This window comes from Bos indicus, chromosome 22 (genome assembly GCF_029378745.1).
Source record: "Bos indicus isolate NIAB-ARS_2022 breed Sahiwal x Tharparkar chromosome 22, NIAB-ARS_B.indTharparkar_mat_pri_1.0, whole genome shotgun sequence".
In the NCBI taxonomy this organism is placed as follows: Eukaryota; Metazoa; Chordata; class Mammalia; order Artiodactyla; family Bovidae; genus Bos; species Bos indicus.
The window spans coordinates 38,778,087-38,799,926 of NC_091781.1; the positions used below are offsets into that span (position 1 = coordinate 38,778,087).

Sequence of the window (21,840 nt, forward strand, 5' to 3'; positions counted from 1 at the left end):
AAAAGGAAGGGGGGGTGGAGAAGGGGGAGGGAGCCTTGTGGACGGAAAGCATTAATGGCAAGGCAGAGGGATTCCGCCTGCACATATTAACTCATGGCTAATTTACGGTTTAACTCTATGTGCTCAGGTCCTAGACTCATCTGAATGCTGCAGCAGGGCACCTGACGCAGCCTTCCTGTCTCCTGGCTGGTGGATCCAAAACCCTCTGTAGACACTGAGGGCGCCCAGCAGGGTCCAGTGTGTGTCCTGTGTGGGGACAGTGGTCTGAGATCCATGCCCTTTGCAGAGATGAGGCAGCGAGCTCCCCAGAAGGAGGTTTGGGTTAGTGATCTGGTGAATGTAAAGTTTTTTTTTTCTTTTTTCTTCCCTCCCAGAAAGGTAAAAAAAAAAAAAAAAAAAAAAAGTCACACTGAGTGAGAAGTAGTAAGTGGGGAATATGGTTAACAGAGATTAAAAATAAAGCAAGAGGAAAGGGCGCCTTTGGGAAGCAGAGCCCAGCTGTACATGGTGAAAACACATGTTAACTTTTTAAAAAGCAGCACTTTGATTTTCTTTTCTTCATCTCTGAGCCCCAGGCATCAGAACTTACCTTCTGATCTCCTTTATATAGGGGCAATCACCATGTACCCCTAAATGTTTCCTCCTCAGAGTTTGGAAGTCTTCACCAGGGCCCCCACCATCTTTTCTCCTACATTCTCATGCCACTGACTTGTCTTTGAAACCTGGCCTTCCTGAACCAGCATCCAAGTATTGTTCCATGGACAGCTTCTTGTAAATCAATACCATCTCTGGTCCTAAAAAGATGATACCCTTTCCTTATGGGAAACCATTCCCCAGAGAGCCCAGGTTCCCGAGGGCTGACATTGATGTAATTTTAAAACTGCTTAGAGAACTTTGGATAAGGGTCCTGGACCCATAAATATAGTTGTTGGCTTTATTGTCTTAGAATCCTTGAGGCTCTAGACTCTGCCTCCTGGATGGTATATAAGTACCCAATCATCTTCTGCTTGGAAACTCGCTGTGTGGTTGGACCAACAGCATCCCATTGTCTGTTTACCTGAATGTTTTCCATGGAATAACAGATTATGTGAAGGTGCAGATCATGGGTTTTGATTGTTGTTGTTGTTGTTTTTAATATTGAGAATAGGGACTAAAACAACCTCAGCCCAGAAAAAGAACTCCCTGAAGTCAATATGATTTTTCCCACGTAAGAACTTCAACTTTGACTCACAAAACTCTCATGAGTCATGACTCTATTGAGTTGAATATGTGCAAATTATGAAATTAGCCCCTTAATGTGATTAACCAACCCTGTTTTAAAAAGACATAGTTGGCATTCCACTTTATCTTTCCGTTCGGTACATGAGTTACAATCCTTATTTTAGAGTATGATTTCTATAATCATTTCTATATGGTATGCAGATTTCTTATTCAGTTGCTTACGTCAATCTGCTTGTGAATTAATGCAGTTAACTCTCGATGCACTTCCCGTACCTGTGGAGCAGTCGGGGGCGGGCAGATGCTGTTCGTGAACAATCTGATTTCTGCTCCTGGGATGAATCTCTCTCCTCCCTCTAAGGTCCTTGTATGCGTCCCAGAGAGCAGTTTTCAGATAAAGTATTAACCCTTCTCACGTGGATAATAGGTTAGTAGGACGTGCCACCAAAACTAGAGTTTCTTTTTCGACATAATTGAGCTTGAAGTGATTGAGATGACTTGAAAGTGTGAATTTGGATTGTAACTATACATTTTTCTCAAACAGTAGGTTCCTTTGAGAGGACAGAGGCTCAAGGCATGGGGGTCCATTTTCTCAATGCACAGGGAGGCCCAGGAGTAAATCCCCAACATATCCAGAGAAAAATAGGCCCCAGAAAAAGGTATTGTTAACCGGGGTGAGTTTGTTAATGTCCAAACTGCACACCTGCCCTGGGCAGCCCAGGCGGCAGACCAGGCCTGGCTAGAAGCTGATTGGGGATTAATCGCGTTTGGCTCATTATTTACGTCCCTTGGAGAAAGAAAGAGCCTGAGAAAATCCAGGTACCTGAGAGAGCTTTTTCCTTTTCCCTTAAGTATCAGGGATTGCTGAAAGTTAGGTATCAGCTTCTGACATTTGCTAAAGAACTTGTCTAGTTAACGAAAGTCCGAAACACAAGCATGTTCAGATTTACAGTGATAGGTCCCATTGGTCAGCCAGTGGGTGTTAGAACAGCTGGTGTTGGGCCCATGTTCCATCTTCCATTCAGGGCTTGACCTCTAGTTACATTTTTATTCAATTACTTAGGTGTCCAACAGTTTCAGAAATCACGTTGTGTACAGGAAAGCACAGATCTAATTTTGATACCTAAATTGGATTCTTTTTTTCAGGACAGCAGGGCATTGGAAGCTAATCAAAAGAGACAGAGGAGAGAGAGATATTTTGCTATTTGAGCACCTTAAGTTCAAAGGTGGAAGGATTTTGCAGGGAGTCATGCCTCACCCCTCATTTAACTTGATATTAAATAGGGCCTTGAGTTATAGAGGGGGGGAAAAATATATATATATATATATATTGGTGGAGCTTATATGCTTCAGGATCTCTGGAAACAGGAAAAATAGCATGAATGTTAAAAGCCAGCTTATTACACATGGATTATATTTCCTTTTCTCCCTCTTTCATGGAGTATGAATCCATATCAGTATGGTGCTATAGAAGTGTAAAATGGAATTTAAAAAGTAACTATTTATTGAGGTTGTTAGGAGAATTGAATGAGTTTAACCCATATAAACCACTTAGAATAGTGCCTGACACACAGAAAGTGCTCACTAAATGTTTACTCTCGTGATTTTTACTACTATTATTGTTGAGTATTATTAGTTATGTCAGTATAGGATTTTTTTCCATAGCGGATTCAGTGGAGCATTAGTACCCTGAAAGCTATTACTAGGTGGCTCATGGAAAGTGATTCTTTAGTCAAATACATTTGGAAACTAGGAAGCAAAGTTCAGTGGGTTTCTTTACTGCAGGACTTTTCAGCGCATTTAATGTGTGAGTGCAACCCTGTGGCTCTGAGTCACCAGTAGTATTCAGACCTAGCATACAGTATGCGTATGTGCATCGCAAACACATTCACAGGCCAGGTAAAATTGAAAAGCTAGAAAACGTTAATGCTAGTATCACTTGTACCTCTTTTTAAAAGCTTGTGATGAAATTCCTCTGGGTAATCATTTTGTCCTGTCTGCATTTGGCCCCATGGATGGGATAAAACAGCCAACGTTCCCCATTAAAAGTCTCCCATTTTTCCCCCCTCCCAAGGAGGCCCAAGGGGCAACATGACTATCGTGCAGCTGAGAGGTTGCTGGTCTTTATTGGGCATTGTTCTGTGTCTTCATAGTGGTTTTTAAAGACATCCCACAGCCTCCAATCCATAAACTTCAGAACCACGTTGGATTCAAAAGGTGAAAAGGCCTTACTCAAAATCTCAAAACAAGTTCTGATCTTGGACAAAGAGAGGAGTAGCCTCCCTCTGGAGCTTTCCAGTCCACGTATATGTCACCGTTTAAATAAATAAAAAGACACAAACTCTTTGGATTAGTTCAGCTGGGCTGGGAGCCTTGAGATAAGAGGTCACTGGTGTGAGTTACTATGGTAATTGAGTAGTATCAGCACTGGTTTTGCTCTCATGAGCATTAAAGCACATAATAATAGGCAAACAACAGTGGTTAAAGCAAGCAGGTAGGATTACTATGTTCTTTTGTCAGAAGTATATAATGTCTTGTAGTCAGTTTTAAAGACTTCTCAACCCTCAAATCCACCCCACCGTCACCTGCTGAGTAATTTTGTATGCTTAATCTCCTGCCCTCAACTCCCAGATCTCTGCTAATTTGAGGCAAATGGGTATTTCTGACATTAAATAGGGCAGCCAGGAAGCTCTGACCTAGAAAACCCGCATTCTGAAGCACTGAGAAAAAAATATATTCTTTCACCAATTTTGTTCAGTCTCTTTTGAATGACGAGGGGGGGAAAATTAGCTTTCACTGCAATGGGAGGTTGCAGCCGCCCAAGGATGGAGTTTTTGCAGAACCAGGAAAAAATAAAAGAAAGAAAAAAGAAAGAGAAACTTGCCGAGCATCCCCACTCCCAACTTCCCCCATAAAACTTGTCACTTCGCATTGCCATCCGCTACCCCAACAATAATCACTCCGTGCCTATTGCTAATTGCAAGCACAGCTGAGGCCCAGCGGGGGGCCCTTGCACAGTCTCAGGCCTTTATACGAGGCTCAATCTGTTGTATGGCACTTGTTCACACACAAAAAAACTACCAGCAAAGGCAGAAAGAGGCAGAGTCACAGGTTTCTTGTAATCCCTCCGCCTCCCCGCTGACAGCCCAGCCCTAGAAGCATTCCTGGTTTTGTCCTCTGCTTTACAAAATCTGAAGTGACCTTAAGCTACGAGCATGTCAGCTTTTGAATGTCGAGTTGCCGGCGTCTTCAGGTGCATTAAGGAGCAAGGGGGGTGGGGGGGGCTACATCTGGCTTCTGCGTTTCTGTTTGCAGCGCCCCTGGGGCGAGCTGTGGCTTCCTGTAACATGTAAAATATGAGTGTGAACTCAGGGTTCATGGCAAGGAACAGGAGGTCATGCCTCCATTCAGTTCTAAGTAAAGAAGCTGGGAGTTTGCAGATGTTTTTCTGTATGTGTAATGACACCACCCCCCGCCCCAGCCAGCGAGCACCCGAGCGCCGTTTTTTGATAAAATGTGCCACAATCAGTGTGCTACTTGCAGATTTATTCATATCAATTTTTGCAATTTATATATTCAGAGACAAGATTGCTATTTCGGCAACTTTATGTTGGATGTCGTACGTTTGCATCTACAGAAAGAGGGAACGAAGTATGGGGTGGGGAGGGTGGGCAGAGAAAGAAAAGAAATTAAGTCTGTTCCTCGGGCCACCAGCTGGGGTGTTGTCAAGGAGACAAAGCGTCCAACGGGAGGGTCTGTGTCCCCCTTTTGCCCAGCGGTCACTTCCTGCCCAGGCTTGGAGGTGGGAAATCTGTAGATTCTGGCCCAGAAGAAGGTTCTGGAATGGCTACAGTGAGGAGGAGTCTGCTTGGGGATTTGGGAGCGAAAGTCCCCCTCCATAGATGAGGCCCAGGCCACCCAAAGAAAGGCCTTTCCATCCTCCTTCAGGGTCAAGGACTGGCCCAAGGAGGTATTTGGCATGGGCTTCCAGTGGATCTGGTAGGGGGCACCCAACCCTTCCTGTCCACCTTGCCACCCTCTAAGATGAGAAGGGAATTAAGCCTCCTGTGAGATCCCCGCTTACAGAAATTTCTGTTTCCAGCCCAAAGCCTCATACTGTATTTTCAGCGAAGGAAGACATTGGTCGAGCAAACATGGAGATTAATCCTCCTTAGCCTGGGGAATAAATGTTCCTCAGTGGGGCAGTGTTAATTGCCGAGCTGGGTGCAAAGATCATTTTGAGGCATTTAAGAAATACATGATTTTTATTAGTATAACTGTTCCATGTAGGAGTTATTTTTCAGCAAAGGGCAAAAGCTTTGCCTGCCTCGCATTATTAGCCTAATTCTACTTAATTGTTTCCTAAAATAAGGGCTTCCTAAATACACATTCCAAACCTTAATAAGTCTGTTTTGTGTGTTGGGGGGGGGGGGGGGTGGCGGTGATTCTGAATGGTGAAGCCGCTGCCCTTTTGGGCAGAGGGAACTGGGGTCTTGGGGCTGAGCGCTGCTTGATCAAATCTGTACGGGGAACATCAGGGGGCGGGGAGCAGGAAGGGGATGGGGGAGTCTCCGTGAAAACATATGAGGTGATGTGTCACGCGGTGTGAAAAATGCATCCTTTCTGGCTGTTTGGACCCAATCCTCTATGAGGATTCTCAGTTCTCATCTCTGGGCTTCATTTAATTCTCTTTCACAGATTTAGAAATGTTGGCCCCGTGGCATGTTTTAAATAAACCCAATAAGTGACTGAGCAAATGCTACCAGATATGTTCTTTGTTCTGCACAGTCGCAGAACTCGGCCTTGAGAAATCATCTCCTCCCGGCCCCCGTTCCTCATGCACATCATTTTTTGGCTTTTTGTGAAACACGATTGGTGTTCCAGATTAGAATATGTACATTGCTACCTGGCCGTGCTTTCTTTAGCAAAGTTTCCTTTTCGATCAGGGGAGCGATTCTGCATTCCCTTCTTTTTGTGTTGATTGTGGTAAAAACAAGCATAATGTAAAATTGATCAGGTTAACCGTTTCAAATGGTACAGTTCATTGGTGGGAAATGCATTCACACTGTTATGCAGCCAATTTCTGGAAGTCTTTTAAAAGTCTTGCAAAACTGAAAATCTATAGCCATTCAACAGTAACTCGCCATTTTCCCCTTCCCCAGCCCCTGGCAACCACTTTCATATACTGTTCTATGAATTTGACTACTCTAGATACCTTATGGAAGTGGAATCATAGTATTTGTCTTTTTTTTCACTGACTGACTTAGCACAGTATCCTCAAGGTTTCTCCATGTTATAGCATTTGACAGGATTTCCTTCCTTTTTAAGATTAAACGCTGTTCCATCATATATCGATACCACCTTTTGCTTATTCATTCTTCTATCCATAGCCACTTGGGTTGCTTCTGCCTTTTGGCTCTTGCAAATAATGCTGCTCTGAACACAGGTGTGCAAATATCTCTTCAAGATCCTGCTTTCCGTTTCCTTGCATCTGTGGAATTGCTGGGTCTCCCATCTTTTTATAATAGCAGGTTGTGGAAATGGTGGAAGAGTAGTATCCAAATGTAAGTTGAAGGTGCATTCACAGCAGAAAATCCACTTTCGTGCCTCCTTTCTGTGCCTTTCTGTCTTTAGGTAAATATCTGTGAGCTGATCTTTGAGTTTTTTCATTCAGAGTTGGCAGACTTTCCAGAAATATCTTGGACGTATTGGGAAAGCAGACCTTTTGGGTGCTGTCTCAGCTCCTTGCAGGTGGCCATTCACCATACCGAGATGTGGGGTTGGGCGGGATACAAGGGGACTTGTGACCTGCTGGATTTCACATAGTCTGATTGATTCAGAAGTGACAAACTCATTTCCCGTATGGCTTTGAGTGTTTTGGACAGCTTACTGAAATTGTCAGTTTATCAAACCATAAAAAAAAAAAAAGAACATATCTTCCAAAGAGAGATCCCTGTATAACCTGTATAAATATAACCTTTGAATTAAACTCTCCTGCTTGATTTGATCCTAGAAAGAACCCTTTGGGACTCTTACTTTCCTTGTATTTTCTCCCAGGCAGCTAGTAGTGATGGTACTGACTTGTTGAAAAGGCTACAGTACATTTAGTCAAGAGTCCAAGTAGAGTCATTATTTTGAACATCCATTTGAAACGTCATTCCTGAAGACATTGCTTATTGCACATTTCTCTGTATTTCAGGTTTAGACAGGTAAAATTTGGTCTTGAATAGATAACTGCTTATTTTAATAAAAGAATATTAAGGTATCACTTAAGCCCTTTTGAAGGAAATTAAAAATAAAATTGCTCCCATATGTTAAATTCTATATATGTTCCTATAGAAGAAGCAAATATTTTTTAAAGTATCAATTTAAGTCAAAGTTAAAAAAATATATTTTATTTGCAGTATCTCTTCCTTATGAGAAGAAACTAAACATAAAAGAGTCGCTGGGTTCTCTTCATACCATGTTGTAGATAGCAAAGGTCTCTGGAACCATGGTTTCAGCAAGTTGCCTCTGATGTCCCCCTCAGTCTGGATTGCATCAGACTTTCAGAGGTTGCTGTCCAGAGTTTAGAACCCTGAAAAGCCACAGCATCAAGACAGCTTTGTAAAGATTTCAATGAAATGGGTTTTAGCCATCCAGAGAATTATCAGTTTAGTCACTCAGTCATGTCTGACTCTTGGCGACCCCATGGACTGCAGCATGGCAGGCTTCCCTGTCCATCACCAACTCCTGGAGCTTGCTCAAACTCATGTCCATTGAGTCGGTGATGCCATCCAACCATCTCATCCTCTGTCTTTCCCTTCTCCTCCTGCCTTCAATCTTTCCCAGCATCAGGGTCTTTTCCAGTGAGTCAGTTCTTTGCATCAGGTGGCCAAAGTATTAAAGATTAAAAAAAAAAAAAAAAACCTTCAACTTAAAAAAAAACACTTGGGACAGCCTAGAATGTCCCCCTGATTATCTGTACCCTCTGTGGTATCTCTGTGCTTTTATCTGGGCGTCCTGAAGCTGTGACTGGAAATACCCACTTCCAGAAGCAGTTGTTTTGGTGAATCAAATCCTGAATTAGTGTCACTCAAGTAAGGCAAAAGATTGCATCTCTCAATTACATGTCATTTTTTTAAAGTACTCAGATGATACACCCTCTTAGCGAAGCATATCAGCTCCCTTTGGGGGCTCTGACAAACCCTGAAACTTATGTGCAGTCTTTTAGTGTTCATCGACTTGGCACAGTTGTCTTGAACATGCCAAGCCTTTGTCAAACCCTCTCTGAATCTGGAGTAGAACACCAAATACAACCAGATCCTTAGCTGTAAGAAACCCATGAGGCTGTGGAATTTTGGCCCAGGTCAACAAAGCTTTGGAGACTTTGGTAGGAGTGTGGAGGAAACCTTAATGAAGCTTTTCACATGCTCTTAAATTACCCAAATTGTAAGAAAGAAATATGCATTGAAAGCTTCAAATGTAAAATATTTCATTACAGTATTTCAATGCAGCCATTTAAATAGGTTGCAGGTTTCCTTTCTGCTAATAATAATCCACTTTTGTCACAAAAAGCAGCAGGAGGAACATAGTCACATGGGTGTGGTCCAAGTATTATCTTCCTCTTTGACTCTTTGCCAACATAGAAAATGTCCTTTCTTCATTAGTCCAGGCAAGGTGCTGAGGCAGTTTCTCTCATGTTTGGCTGTGTTGCATTGGAGAAAGGGTACTTTCCAAAGAAAAGATAAAAATCTTCCAGGTTTCACTGTTTCCTCACTTCAGAAATACAGGTTGCTTATCAAGAAGTTGTAAAGTACCTGTTTGCTCAGATCTTATTCAAAGAATGGGAACTGCTCAGAAAGCTTTGCACAACCCTGACTAGCTGGCACTTAGGAACGTACTATTAATATTTCTTATTCATGGAATAAGGTAGGACAGCAGGTCTAGATAATAACAGCTAACACTCAGTATATGCCTGGTGCTATTATAAGCATGCCACACGTATTAACTCATTTAATTCCCACAACAACCCTAAGTGGTTTTTCTGATCATCCCCATTTAGCAGATAAGAAAACTGAGGCACAGGGATGATAAGGAATTTATCAGGATTCTAACACAGGACGGGCCTGATTCAAGTCCAGTCTCTTAAGCTGTACTGCATCTCAGCCTCTTGAGGCCAGGCTTCATCTCTTGCTAGCCGGTAGACCACTGCTTCTCTGAGTTTCAGTTTCCTAATCTGTGAAGTGAGGCTGTAGATGATGATAAAGACTCAACTGTTCAGACTTTAGCCACGAATTGCCCAGGCACTTAGCACTTTGCCTCCCTGGCATGAATAGGGTGAACATGCCAGTTTCAAACGAAACATGCATTTGAAAATGAGCCAACAGTAGAACTCAGATCATTGTAAATTTTGACTATCATTCGTGAATAGGTTATATAGGACCAAGTCACAGTTTTTAGTCAAAGAAGGTGTGTGAAGAGATGTGTTGGTGTATGGTGTGGTTATTGGTTCTTAGACCAAACACCGTAATTTCTGAAAGGGTACATTTTCATGTATCAGGCTAAATATTACCTTCTATTGTAGGCATGTGCTTGAAATTTGTAAATGTTTATGTTTTTCTAAAAGTGGTACACTATAGCGTGCATATTATATACTTCTATAAAATTTTTCTTTCAAGAAAAAAGCAACACAGGAAGAACTTTTTGCACTAGACTGTTTTCATTGGATTTGATATTCCACCCAAAATCATTTCTCTTTCAGCCCTTTCTGATGACATCCTATTTAACTGAGCATGAAACTGAATTTCCCCAAGGCTCTCTTCCTCTCCCTGTTCACAGACCGTGTTAAAGCTTATGATGGATACTTTTTCAGAACTGAAATTTTGGTCAGTGTCATAACTTTTGTATCTCCAACACTCTGTTAGGAAAATTAAATCCATTGTGACAGAGGCAGTTTTTCTAGTTGTATTTGTCATTGAAAACTCAAACTGCCCACAGTGAGAGTTTTCTCTTAAGTGGCAATTGCTGAATTACCAGCCTAAGAGAAAAGAAGAAATTAGGTAGGACTACAGAGAGAAATTAAAAATACATTGATGCTAGCTAAGAAATAGCATCCCTCACCCCCATCCAACTTTTCTGAATCATTTCTCTTAAGAGTCAGCAATGATTGTCTCTCATCCGTTATTAGTTCTTTAAGGCTGTTGATTGGTTTTTTTTGTGGGAAAACCCCTGACTCCACACACTGTACCTAGCAACTTTCTAGGCTCATAGAAAGTAGAATATTTTCAACAACAGGCCAAGCTTAGACTCTGAGGGAGACAGTTCCAAAAACACTGGAACCCACCCACACACTTCTCCTTTGAGAAATTCAGAGCTGAATGACTTTGCTGAAAGGCTACCTGGCAAGTAGATCTGTTTCTATATAAACAAGCCATTGGTTTTTAAAATTATTGAGCTAAATGTGACAACTTACACAGGTGTAGTGGTAAATAACCAATATGAAGCCTACTTCACTGCTTACCAGCCATCTGAACACAGGCTACTTATTTAACTTACCTATGCCCCTTTTTCTCATCTGTAAAACAGGGTTGTTAATACCACTGATACTTGTTTAAGTGTGTCATTTTGTTTTATATTTTTATTTTTATTATTGATGTATTTACAATACATGTTTATGTATTATGATGTATTTACAATATGCATTTCCAATATGGTGTTAATTTCTGCTGTACAGCAAAGTGACTCAGTTATACACACACACACACACATATGCATACATTCTTTTTTATATTCTTCCTTTCCATTATGGTTTATCCCAGGACATTGAACACAGTTCCCTGTGCTATACAGTAGGACCTTGTTGCCCATCCGTCCAATATGTGACAGTTTGCATCTGTTAGCCCCAAACTCTCAGTCCATCTCTCCCCTTATTGATACTCCTAAGAGTTCAACTCTGTGGTGAAATTACATAATGCTTATAGAATGCCGTGCACATTACTTGTACATTCTAAGGACTCGATGTTCAATGAGTAGGTAGCTATATTAATTTTGGGTGCTGTGTGTCTGTGTGTGTTAGGAATCCTGTACAAAATAGCACTTTGCCAAAACTATAGACTCTAAAGTCTTAGAGAATGGTATGGTGTGATAGGCAGCCATGTAAGTTAAGCAGATATGTTAGCCCTTGCAATTTAGTGAACATGGAAACTCTACTGAGTAGTTTTATGTCCTTTTCCGCCTCTATTCCTTATTTTCATTGCCACTCACGAATGTGATGTGGCTGGCTCTGAAAACAAATGAGTCATTAACAGTAAGGTCCCTTTGGGATGTTGAATTAACATCAAGGTGGGGGAGGGTGGAGAATTTAGACTCATCTAGGTGGCTGTGATGGTAGAGGAATGAAGGCAGCAACCTTTTTATAGCGTGGTAACACTGTATCCGGCTGATGAGGGATTATCCAAATCCAGTATAACAACCCAAACGTGTTGTCCAGTGAGGTGTGAATTATCTATCCCATCTCACAATCCTGCGGCACTCCCAGAGGATAAAATTCCCAGATAAACAGTGAACCCAAGTACAGGGACTGGGGAGAGATGAATGAGTCACTTCTCAGTTTCAAAATGTTAACGAGTGATCAAGGTAAATGTCTTAATATGTTTTTTTTTAATTTTTTTTTAATTTTATTTTATTTTTAAACTTTACATAATTGTATTAGTTTTGCCAAATATCAAAATGTTTTTTTTTTAATTGAATGCAAGACATACATAATGAACAAACTCCTATTTGTAGTAATTAAAGGCAGTATCCAACCCTGCACTTTTGCAAGATCCTGCCTCACCCTAATCCTAGCTGCAGTGAACCCCCACTTACAGAAGAGACATGTTATGTGTAAGGATTCCTCTGCACAAAGTCAGTGTAGTTAGTTGCAGGGCAGAATGTGTGACCTGAGTATATCTGCATGTTGATTTTTACCAGAAATGGATCATGAAGAGTGTTCTGTGTTGTGTATTATTCATAGAAGGATACCTGGTCTGTTTTGGGGAGTAGTAATAACAATACTGGCTAAATTTTATTGAGTGCTTACTATGCGACAGTCACTCTGCTAGGCACTTTACACAATTACCTCTTTTCATTCTCACAGTAATCCTATGAAGTAGGTACTAATATTAACCCCAAGAGAAGACTAGGGGTCAGAGAGTTAAGTAGCTTAAGAGTTGAGTTTATCCAGCTAATAAGTATCCAACCCAAGCTGAAAGTGTAATTTATCCATGTAGGGTTTGCAAAATCACTCATTACTTGTCTGAATCCTTTGAATCCAATATTTAAATCTAGGTCAGTATAGTTTCAAATGTATCTAACGGCACTCAGGATGGTTTTATAGGTTTGGGTGACGCTCTAACACAAAGCAGCTCTACAGTGAGATCGCTTTGGTGAGAGCTAGTCATGTGTCCTGTAAGACTTGAGCATATGATCCCAGAGATATTCCAATAGGAATAACCTCTTCCACCACCACATGGCTTTCTCTGGTCATTTGTTCTGTGTTCGTTCTTGTTTTGTGGCATTTCTTGGGTTGAGAAAGAGACAGAAAAAAGAGGAGAGAGGTGATGGTGATGATGACGACGACGTTACCTATAGTGGTGACCGCTGTCGTGATGGTGGCAGTGTTCGTTGTGGTGGCAGCTAACATTTACTGAGGCCTTATGTGCCAAGTACTGTGATGTGAGCTTTATTAGCATTAATTCATTTAGCCATCAGAAAGGCCTGTGAAAGCGTGATTAATTCCCATTGACTGATCAGGAAACTGAGTCTCTGAGAACGTAAGTAATTTGCCCAGGATCACAAACCTAGGTGAAAAGGAGATCAGGCCTATGATGTTAACAGTTGTGTGGAAAAAAGGAAGGAAGGAGAAAAGACAAAAGAAAATTAATGGTAAGGTTTTAGATCAGCCTTCCAAGTTCTCTTTATTTATTTATTTTTTTGCATTCAATTAAAAAAAATTTTTTAAGTGTCGTTGATTTACAATATCATGTTAGTTTCAGCAGTTTAGCTACCCAAGAAGTTCCCAACTCTCCAAGGGTTTACTAGCCTTTCTTCTTTTGGCTTCTAACTGTAAAATCTTCACAAAATTATTCCCTAGGGAATGTACTTTCGTGGTGCCCAGGTAACTGGTGATTTTATTTCTTGAGGGCTTTTTTAGGATTAAACTAACCTTATGTAGGTAGTTTCCAGTTAATATACCTGAACTAAGGCAAGGCACAGTATATGCCATGCACTCACAAGTTTTATTTCTAAGGGTTTAGAGTGCATTTTACCAAAATTTTTGTGGCTATCTCTGGAAAAGGCATATCTGAACCAAAGACAAAACAAAGCAGGGAGAACTTAAAATGTTGTATTAATTTCCTCTTTCAAAGAATCATAACAAATCTGCTATATTAGCATCAATCTCAAATAAAGCAAACCTGATTAATAAGCACTGTAAACTGCATGAGGAAAAGCAAGAACACCCCAGACACCCAGTAATATGCTGATGAAATGCTTTAACAACTGGCTTTCTGGAAAGGAGAAGGCCCTAGTTGGTGGCATTTGCCAATTTCCATAGGGTAAGAACTCCCACTAAGGCCTATTTCTAGCTATCAGTGTGATACCCCCCGAATGTAGAGTTGGGAAGAGATACACCAGATTAGCTCTCATGCCCAGTGCACTGTTACACCCTCCTAGGTAGCAGTCTTTAGATGATCAGCTTTTTCATGCCAGTGCCTAACCCTGCAAAACCGCCACTTCCGGACTCGCTAGCAGTGTGACTGCAGGCACCTGCGGTCACTTCACCTCTCTCGGCCTTGGTTGCCTCCTCTCCACGGTGGAGATCAAAGGTGGAAGATCCCTTTCACCCCTTAACGTTTTCAAGTTCTCCAAGGCAGTGACTCCTGCTTCCTCCAACATCCAAGTGCCTGTAAGCGCCTTTCTGGAAACCAAGTTAGCACCGCACTTCATCCAAAAGTGTCTCCAATTTCATCTCCTGAGCATAAGGTTTGGAAAGGAGCGACTTACTCCCTTTTGCCTCTTGAAGTGTGTAGCCAATGGGGCATCATACATTTTTTACACTTCTTTCACAAGATGTGAGATCCAGGAGGAAAAGCATGGATGTTCCAGGGCTTTCTTGTTCTCCTGGAGTGGAAATCTGTGAGTGTGATAAGCTGACGCATCCATCTCCCTTTCAGCAGCACAGAAAGAGTATTGAGAGCAGTCTACCTTTTTCTTGTTCTCGTTTGACTATCCAAAAGCCATTTTTTACAAGAAGGGGAATTACTTATATGAAATAGTTGCGGGGGGGCGCTCTTTAGCTTTTTCTTCCCCTGAAAGGTGGCATGTCTCTCAGCGAAGAGAAAAAGGCACGTTGCACAAGGCTCGCTGGCAGCGAGGGAAGCCAGCGCCGGTTTGCCTGTTGTCACAGCCAAAGCGAAATGCCACCTCTGCCTAGAAGCCCGAGTGCCATATTCCTCTTTTGTGTCCCTGAGATGCACCCATCATGGGGCCCTGGTCTGGTCAGATTGGCCGGGAGGTCACCCAAGTTCCTTTGAGGGTCATTTTCCAACCCCAGGAGGTGGGAGTGGGGAGATAGGGGGGCGTTGCTCATGACTCTCAAAATAGACTATTTGAGCCCCCAGACTGCATGTCAGATAAAGCCAGTAAATGTGGGAATTTGAGACCTGGGGTAAACACAGGAGGGCCCCCAGTTGCTGAGAGTAAAGCAGGGCTGTACCCATGACCTAGTCATGTTCCTGTCCCAGCCCCTTAACAAACCCAGATGCGGTGACAGCAAGAGCTCCAGGATCCCAAGGCAGGAGGTGCCAAAAAAACCCCAAATAATCACAACCACCACCCCCACCCCCAAAAAAATGTTTCAGTAAAATGTTCTCACTCCTAGAAGGGAAAACCTGTCCACACCTAAAGCAGCTTGACCAGGGCAAACCCCCTCCCAACATGGGGTGAACCACAGATCTGAAGGAAAAGAACACCCCCACCCCCCCCACTCTTTTGGGGAGGGACAGAAGGTTCCCCGAAACTGACAGTTTCGCCTCCATGATCTTTAAAAGAGCAGAAGTTGGCTGTGAGGCTGCAGTGCTGCCTCGATTGGGGTAGTGTGGTCTCTGTTTGCGGCTGGGCTCCAAGGAGAGCCACAATTGGCTCTGATGAGGAAAGAGCCTCAAAATGGGAGATTGCAGAGAGGGGCCATGGCTGCGACTGTGTCGTTTCTTACAAGGTGAAACTTGGCAGTTCTACCTTGCAAGTAAAAACCCAAATTAATTTTTTTTTTTTAAGAAATTAAGTCAGAAACAAGGCTTCGGAAAAACTGTGAGTGTTAGGCATAAACTGATTTTGGATGATCTTTAGGTGAGAAAGGGTGGAGTTACCATCAGAAACATGTTTTTATTTATGCTTTTCAAATCTCCACTGGTGTGCGTGTGCGTGTGTGCGAATGTGCGTGTCAGTTAGCAGGAGAGTATGCAACGTTTCAATTCTTTAACCACTTTTTTTTTTTTACATCTTTTCTGTGCACAGTTCATATACTTCCCTATAAATAAATATATAGGTCCATCCACACCTTTTCATTTTATTTGTAAATTGTTTGGTATAAGCGGCAACGCGTAATGAAACCTGGTGAAGTTTAAAAGATTAGATTTTTTTTTTTCGTACTGACACTTCATAACACTGTTCATATGTCTCCGAGTGAGATTTATGAATATATGAGCAGTGCTGCAAAATTATACCGCACCAGAGACTCTCTTCACCACAGGGGTGGCAGTCTAAAGTGACACAGCTTCAAGCATTTTTCACAGACAAGAAGCAAAATTTAACCCCCTTAAGGGGAAGTATGATTTCAACAGCTTGAAATGAGCTCATTTGTAGATGTTTTTTTTCCCCCTCTTATCTTCCATAATTTTTGGGTGTTAAGATTAAAACAGATGCACAGCCAATGTAAGGCCACATAAGCTGCCCAGAGTATAATTTGGCCCTTAAAGAGAAACCCTCCTTCATCGTTTTTATTCAGATGCCCCATTAGGGTAAATGAAGGTAAACTTTGCCCTAAATTCCTAAGGCTCTCAGCCTGATTCCCAGAACGGTCCTAAGGAGACAGGGTTTGGATTTCTCTACAGGTAAGTAGCCAGTGGCATCAACTGGCTCAGTGGAGTAGTCCCCCATCTGCCCGGACCCCTGAGACAATGGCATTAGGACATACACAGTGACTTACATCTCGGCTGAGTAAAATGAACCAAAAGAGCAAAAAATGGTCCTTATGAAATTGATTGCATATGAGGTGTGTAGAGTGGAAGAGTTCTGTTTTCAATCCCGAGTCCAAACCGCTCTCTTTTCGGCTGACCTGGGACCCTGTGACTTTGTGTCAACTCACTGTTTGTGATCTCTGTGCTCTCAAATTCTCTCTAACCATTTTGTCTTCCTTTTGGAGCAGAGCAGGGTGCTCACACGCGGCCTGTTCCCTCTCTGCTGTTTAAATGCTCCATGATGTGTTGGCTGGAGAACTTTTGTCTCTTTTTTCAGCAATGGTACAACAGCTCCATGAACGTGATCTGTACCTGGCTGACGGACCGGATGGACTTACAGCTTCACATTTATCAGTTGAAAACTCTAATTAGGATGGTCAAGGTAAAAGAAAACATGGTGATTCTCCTTTGCAAATAGCTGGCCAAAATACATTGCATTGGCAAGCTCTAGGACTTCTCTAACACAAAGAATATTAGTTTATGTATAAAACAAGACGATTCTTAAAACAGTATCTCAGGCAAGAATAAAACAAGACGACTCTTAAAACAGTATCTCAGGCAAGAAAAACCGATGAAATCATTGTGGGCTGCCTGGTTAATTTATTATTCAGACATCAGAGGGAAATTTAATAAAAAGGCATTTGATACGTTATCCAGACTGGAAAAATACTTTATGTATTTGCCATGCAAATATACTGCTGGAGCCTTTGTGCCCTTTTGCATTAGACTTTCAGAAGCTGGCTTTGGGGTACTGCCATGCTAATCACCTCCATTATGAATTTCATTTATGGTTTAATTAAATTAAATTTTGCCACAATTAATTTAATAGAAATATTTACCTCCAGCTCCTTCTAAATATGTCCTGTGACCGTTATCAGGATGCAAATCAATATTGTTCTCATAGTTAATTGAACTAGTTTCTCTTACAATGCGTGTATACAATCAAATGTAAAGGATCACGAAGGTGAGGTAACATACCCTGAACGTAGCTTTTTTTCCCCCTGTTCTTGTGTGTGCACCTTGGACTAATGATAATTATTTCAGCGTGAAATCTCAGTGGTTTACATGAAATAATAAGATCACAGAAGGGGGTAAATACGTTTTTGATCATTTCAGTTTCCATTTGATGCTGCACCGTAGAGGGTTTTAAAAACATTCGTATGCAAAAATCTCATTCAAAGCACAAAGTCTCTTTAAAAATATTTTAACAATAAAACAGCACTGAATTTCTATTTTCTTAACAGTTTGCCAAAAGTCACCCCTCTCCCGCCTGCCCCATTTCTTAGTCTCTTTCGGATTAGCACCATTTCATTCAAGGTACTCCTCTACCTCAGTGCTGACTTAAAACCAATTACTGTTCCGTTGAGTGTAATTAAGGAGAATTATTATCATGTGCATTTGATCTCACAAAGAGTTCTCCCAGGGAAGGTTACAGACAGTGTATTGCAGCTCCTAAAAAAGAAACGTATGTGGTCAGACTGTGTACCCAACCTTATTTTCATATTTTTAAATGTAAGTTCCTTAAGGCAACCTCACTAACCATTGCCTGATCCCTTGAATTCCATATTCTGGCTATAAATACTCTTAGGGGAATTTTTTTCTATTTGACCTTTCCTGGGCAGACATGCATTTTAGTCTGTTACAATATCTTCCCATTACTGATATTTCCAGATTTTTGTTGAGCCTGTTAGAATTAGCAATATTTTATTAAGAAAAAAAATATAAGTCAGAGAGGAGGTTGCTTCTTAGCCTCTGCCAAAAACAACACAGACATGAGCCACAGGGAAAGGGACACAGAAACATCCCTGCCAAAGGAACTCCTTCACTTTTGCCAAAAGTGGGCCCGGCTTAACTACAGCCACAACACAGAGGGATGAAGCAGAATTCACCACCTCTTTGCTAAGTACGTTACCCAGGGGCCTCCTCCTCCTCCAGGCAAACTTCCAATGATAATTGGCTTTTTTTTCCTGCCTCTCCATCCACTCCATTTATTCATCCATTCATTCGTTATCCAGCAAGCATTTGTTCATCCATCCAACCTCAGACAAATATTAGTTGAGCCCCTACTTGCGTGTTACACAATGGAGTATTTTAAAAAAAAAGAAAAACAACTCTATGTCATTAGACATGCGGAGTCTGGTTGAGAAACACTCTGCTCTGGAATTTGAATAGAGAGGAGAATATTTGAATAGTCTCAACCTTTCTTTTCCCCATCATATTCTGGCAACCAATTCTAAGTGATTGAAAAGCACAGAACAACCAAGTAAATCGTCTGGATATCTGGTCTCCAGCAGACTGGCATCTGATCAACCTCTTAGCCATACCCCCTCCAGGTGAAGACACAGTTCTACTAGCTACCTAGCCTTGCAGCTTGAGCCACAGTTAGGGTGACCTTTGAATATCTTTTAAGTAATTAGGATGTACTTTTTAAGTAGTTAGGATGATCAGATTACTTTTAAGAAAGAAAGACAAATGCTACAGATAATCATACTGGGACCACAGATATAACCTGGCAAAGGGAACCCGTAGTCAGCCTATTTATGGTCTTTTGTTACTGGACATCACTGAGCTGAGCAGCACTCACGAGTTAACGCTGCAGTCATTGCCACACGTGATTTCAGGAGTGGTTGACGTGGTGACTGACACTAGGAATGCACCAGATGGACTCTAGAAACCGGAAATCCTAATGCAAGTGGTGTTGAAGTACGTTACTGTACCTTCTTTTGACCCCTTAGCATGCTTCCCATATCAAGAGGAGAAACAAACAGCAGAATCAGTAGCTGAAATGATATGCAGTGTGATGAGGAGAGTTGTAGTTAGAGAGGGACCTTCTGCAAAAAAACGTGTTTTGCGAAGTAGACAACAGCCAGATGCTTCTGGTCATGTTCAATTAACGCAAAGGGATTCCTAGAAAAACAGTCCCTGGGATACCTCAGGAAATCCAAGAGAAATTGCCTGAAGGAACAAAGAAAGAACTGGTGGTACAGCAACACCAAACCATTGTTCTTGAAAAAGAGCCAAATTTCTTCCCTGAGACCACGAAGTTGTGAACAGAATAGATACACTTCTTTCCCAAGGAGACGAGCCATGAGTCACATGCCTGCAACATACTGATGAGGCATTAACGCTCCATCTTCCCCCTAATTGTGGCTGCCCGTGATCAGTTTCGTATACCAATATGCATATGTCTGTCTTGTGAATGAGACAAAGGGATACGCAGTCACAAGCCTCAAAAAATACTGAAGACCAGACTGCAGCAGCAATCACAAAATACCATATCATGCAATCCATTATTTATGTGTTACAGCTATTCACACTATCATATGATACTATACTAACCTAAGAGAAAAAACCAGACCCCCCCAAAAAAAAAGAACCAAAACAATGATGGAACATTTCCCTTTATGAAACTGAATAAACAAGCTTATGTTCTTTGCTTTGTCTCATCTAATACAGTTTATCCTGTCACCATTTCTCATTTTCTGTCATTCAACAAATCTCAGTTTTCAGTACAAGTGAAATCTGAGCATGGCGGCTTCTCTTGTGACAGTGCATGCAGTGTGACACTTAGCTGAGGCCACTGTTCTCACCCCCACACTCGCCTTGAGCCCCCTCCCACCCTCCATGGAGATGAGATCTCCCTCATCACTGCATCTTTTCCCTCTTTAGAAAACCTATAGAGATTTCCGATTGCAAGGAGTCCTGGACTCAACCTTAAACAGCAAGACCTACGAAACCATCCGGAACCGTCTCACTGTGGAGGAGGCCACAGCGTCTGTGAGCGAGGGTGGGGGCCTGCAGGGGATCAGCATGAAGGACAGCGACGAGGAAGATGAAGAGGACGATTAGAATGCTCAGGCTCAGGGTCCATTAGGACAGAGTCTTGTAATCAATGCATGTCCTTAGTCTGTTAGTTAACCCCATTAGGGAATTTTCTGTCGACTCCCATGCCCATGAGATGTGTACCGAGACAATTGCCATTTTAGGTATGTGGTACCCAGATTAGCAAATGACCTTTCAAATACCACTTTGGAGAATACATAGCTCAATTGCTAGGCGTACCCCTGTGTACAGCAGAGTCCAGTGATGCTTCATTAATGTGCTGTGTGTGCGCGTTGACAGTAAATGGATATGAGGGCGAGTACGCCAAGTACCTTCTTCATTTCCCGTATGTGGATGCCAGTTATTTAAATGAGTACAATAAATGAATTTAAGACAAATAGATCTGCTTTGTTTTTTGAAAAACAAAAGGCAAGTCTCCAACAACCAACTTTTGGTTCCTTCTCTTCCCCTGAAACTGAAAAAAATGAACCCTTGGCATCCTTGTTAACCCATACGGTCATTTATCCAGATAATTACCCAAAAAAGGATGGCAACATACCAATGGATTGATCCTCCTCCTAATTGCCATGGCACGAGTGATCCTCTCATGACATCCAGCACAGTTCAGAGCAACTGTCTTCTATCAAAGTTTATCCTATTAAATGTTATGCTTTTATGTTTCAATAACCATGTATGTAAAAAAAAAAAAGAAGAAGACCTGAATATTTAAATTATGACCCTAGACTATAAATGTGTTTATATTAAGATATGGGTATTTCCTTCAGTAGATTGTAACCATCATTTCAAATTATTTTGTTCCACGCTGGTTTTTATATGTGTCATGTACATTGCATTTTGTTCTGTGACTGCATGACCCTGGGGTCCTCTGCAGAGCTCTTTCTTTCCGTGTAAAGTAGTAGGTCCATCTTGCTTTTGCCTTATATAAAGCCTACAGTTATGAAAGTGCGGAAAACTGTGGCTTCTCAATAAATAACTATTCAGATGTCCCAAGAGTACTTTTGAGTCTTTTTTTCCTTGCATCTCCTTTGAAAGCTGGAACTAAAACACACAAATCAGGAAGATGTGGGCAAGAGGAGGCAAGGGGTCGTTTTCACAGAGTGTTCTTGAAACTGCTGGAGTGGGTAGTTTACAAACGCTTGTCTCCACGAGAAACAGTGTAAAATTCCATTAATGCAGACTCCACTAATTCAGAATCTGTGGGCATTTGGACATGTTGGGCTGATTACACTTGCATTATAGGATAAATAAGGGTTTGCTAAGCAAGAGAGTAGTGTAAACGAGAGAAATGTTTCTCCTGTATGAAGAGAAGGCCAACAAACTGTTTTTAAGCACCACTTTAACAGCAGTGTTTGCATTCAAACAAAGCGTGTGCCAATTATATATGATTCTTATATATTTGTTAAAGCATTTTACAAGATTCTCTAAGATACGGAGTACTCATCTTGCTCCCCAGTCTTTGTCAGCCGTGTAATCACCTAAGTTTAAAAGACAACCAAACATTTTGGTAGCCCTGCCTGTT

At 41.6% G+C, this 21,840-nt stretch overlaps 1 protein-coding gene across 21 annotated transcripts in view; it reads left to right on the top strand.

Annotated features, from left to right (window-relative positions):
• CADPS (calcium dependent secretion activator) overlaps nucleotides 1-21,307 on the top strand; it is a 471,836-nt gene extending 450,529 nt beyond the window's left edge. For all 21 annotated transcript variants that reach the window (XM_070776392.1, XM_070776396.1, XM_070776397.1 and 18 more), the window contains 2 exons: nucleotides 16,756-16,860; nucleotides 20,148-21,307. In XM_070776392.1, coding sequence (XP_070632493.1) covers nucleotides 16,756-16,860; nucleotides 20,148-20,327 — 285 coding nt within the window. In that variant the 3' untranslated portion in view covers nucleotides 20,328-21,307. The remainder of the gene's footprint in view (nucleotides 1-16,755; nucleotides 16,861-20,147) is intronic.
• The last annotated feature ends 533 nt before the right edge of the window (nucleotides 21,308-21,840 follow it).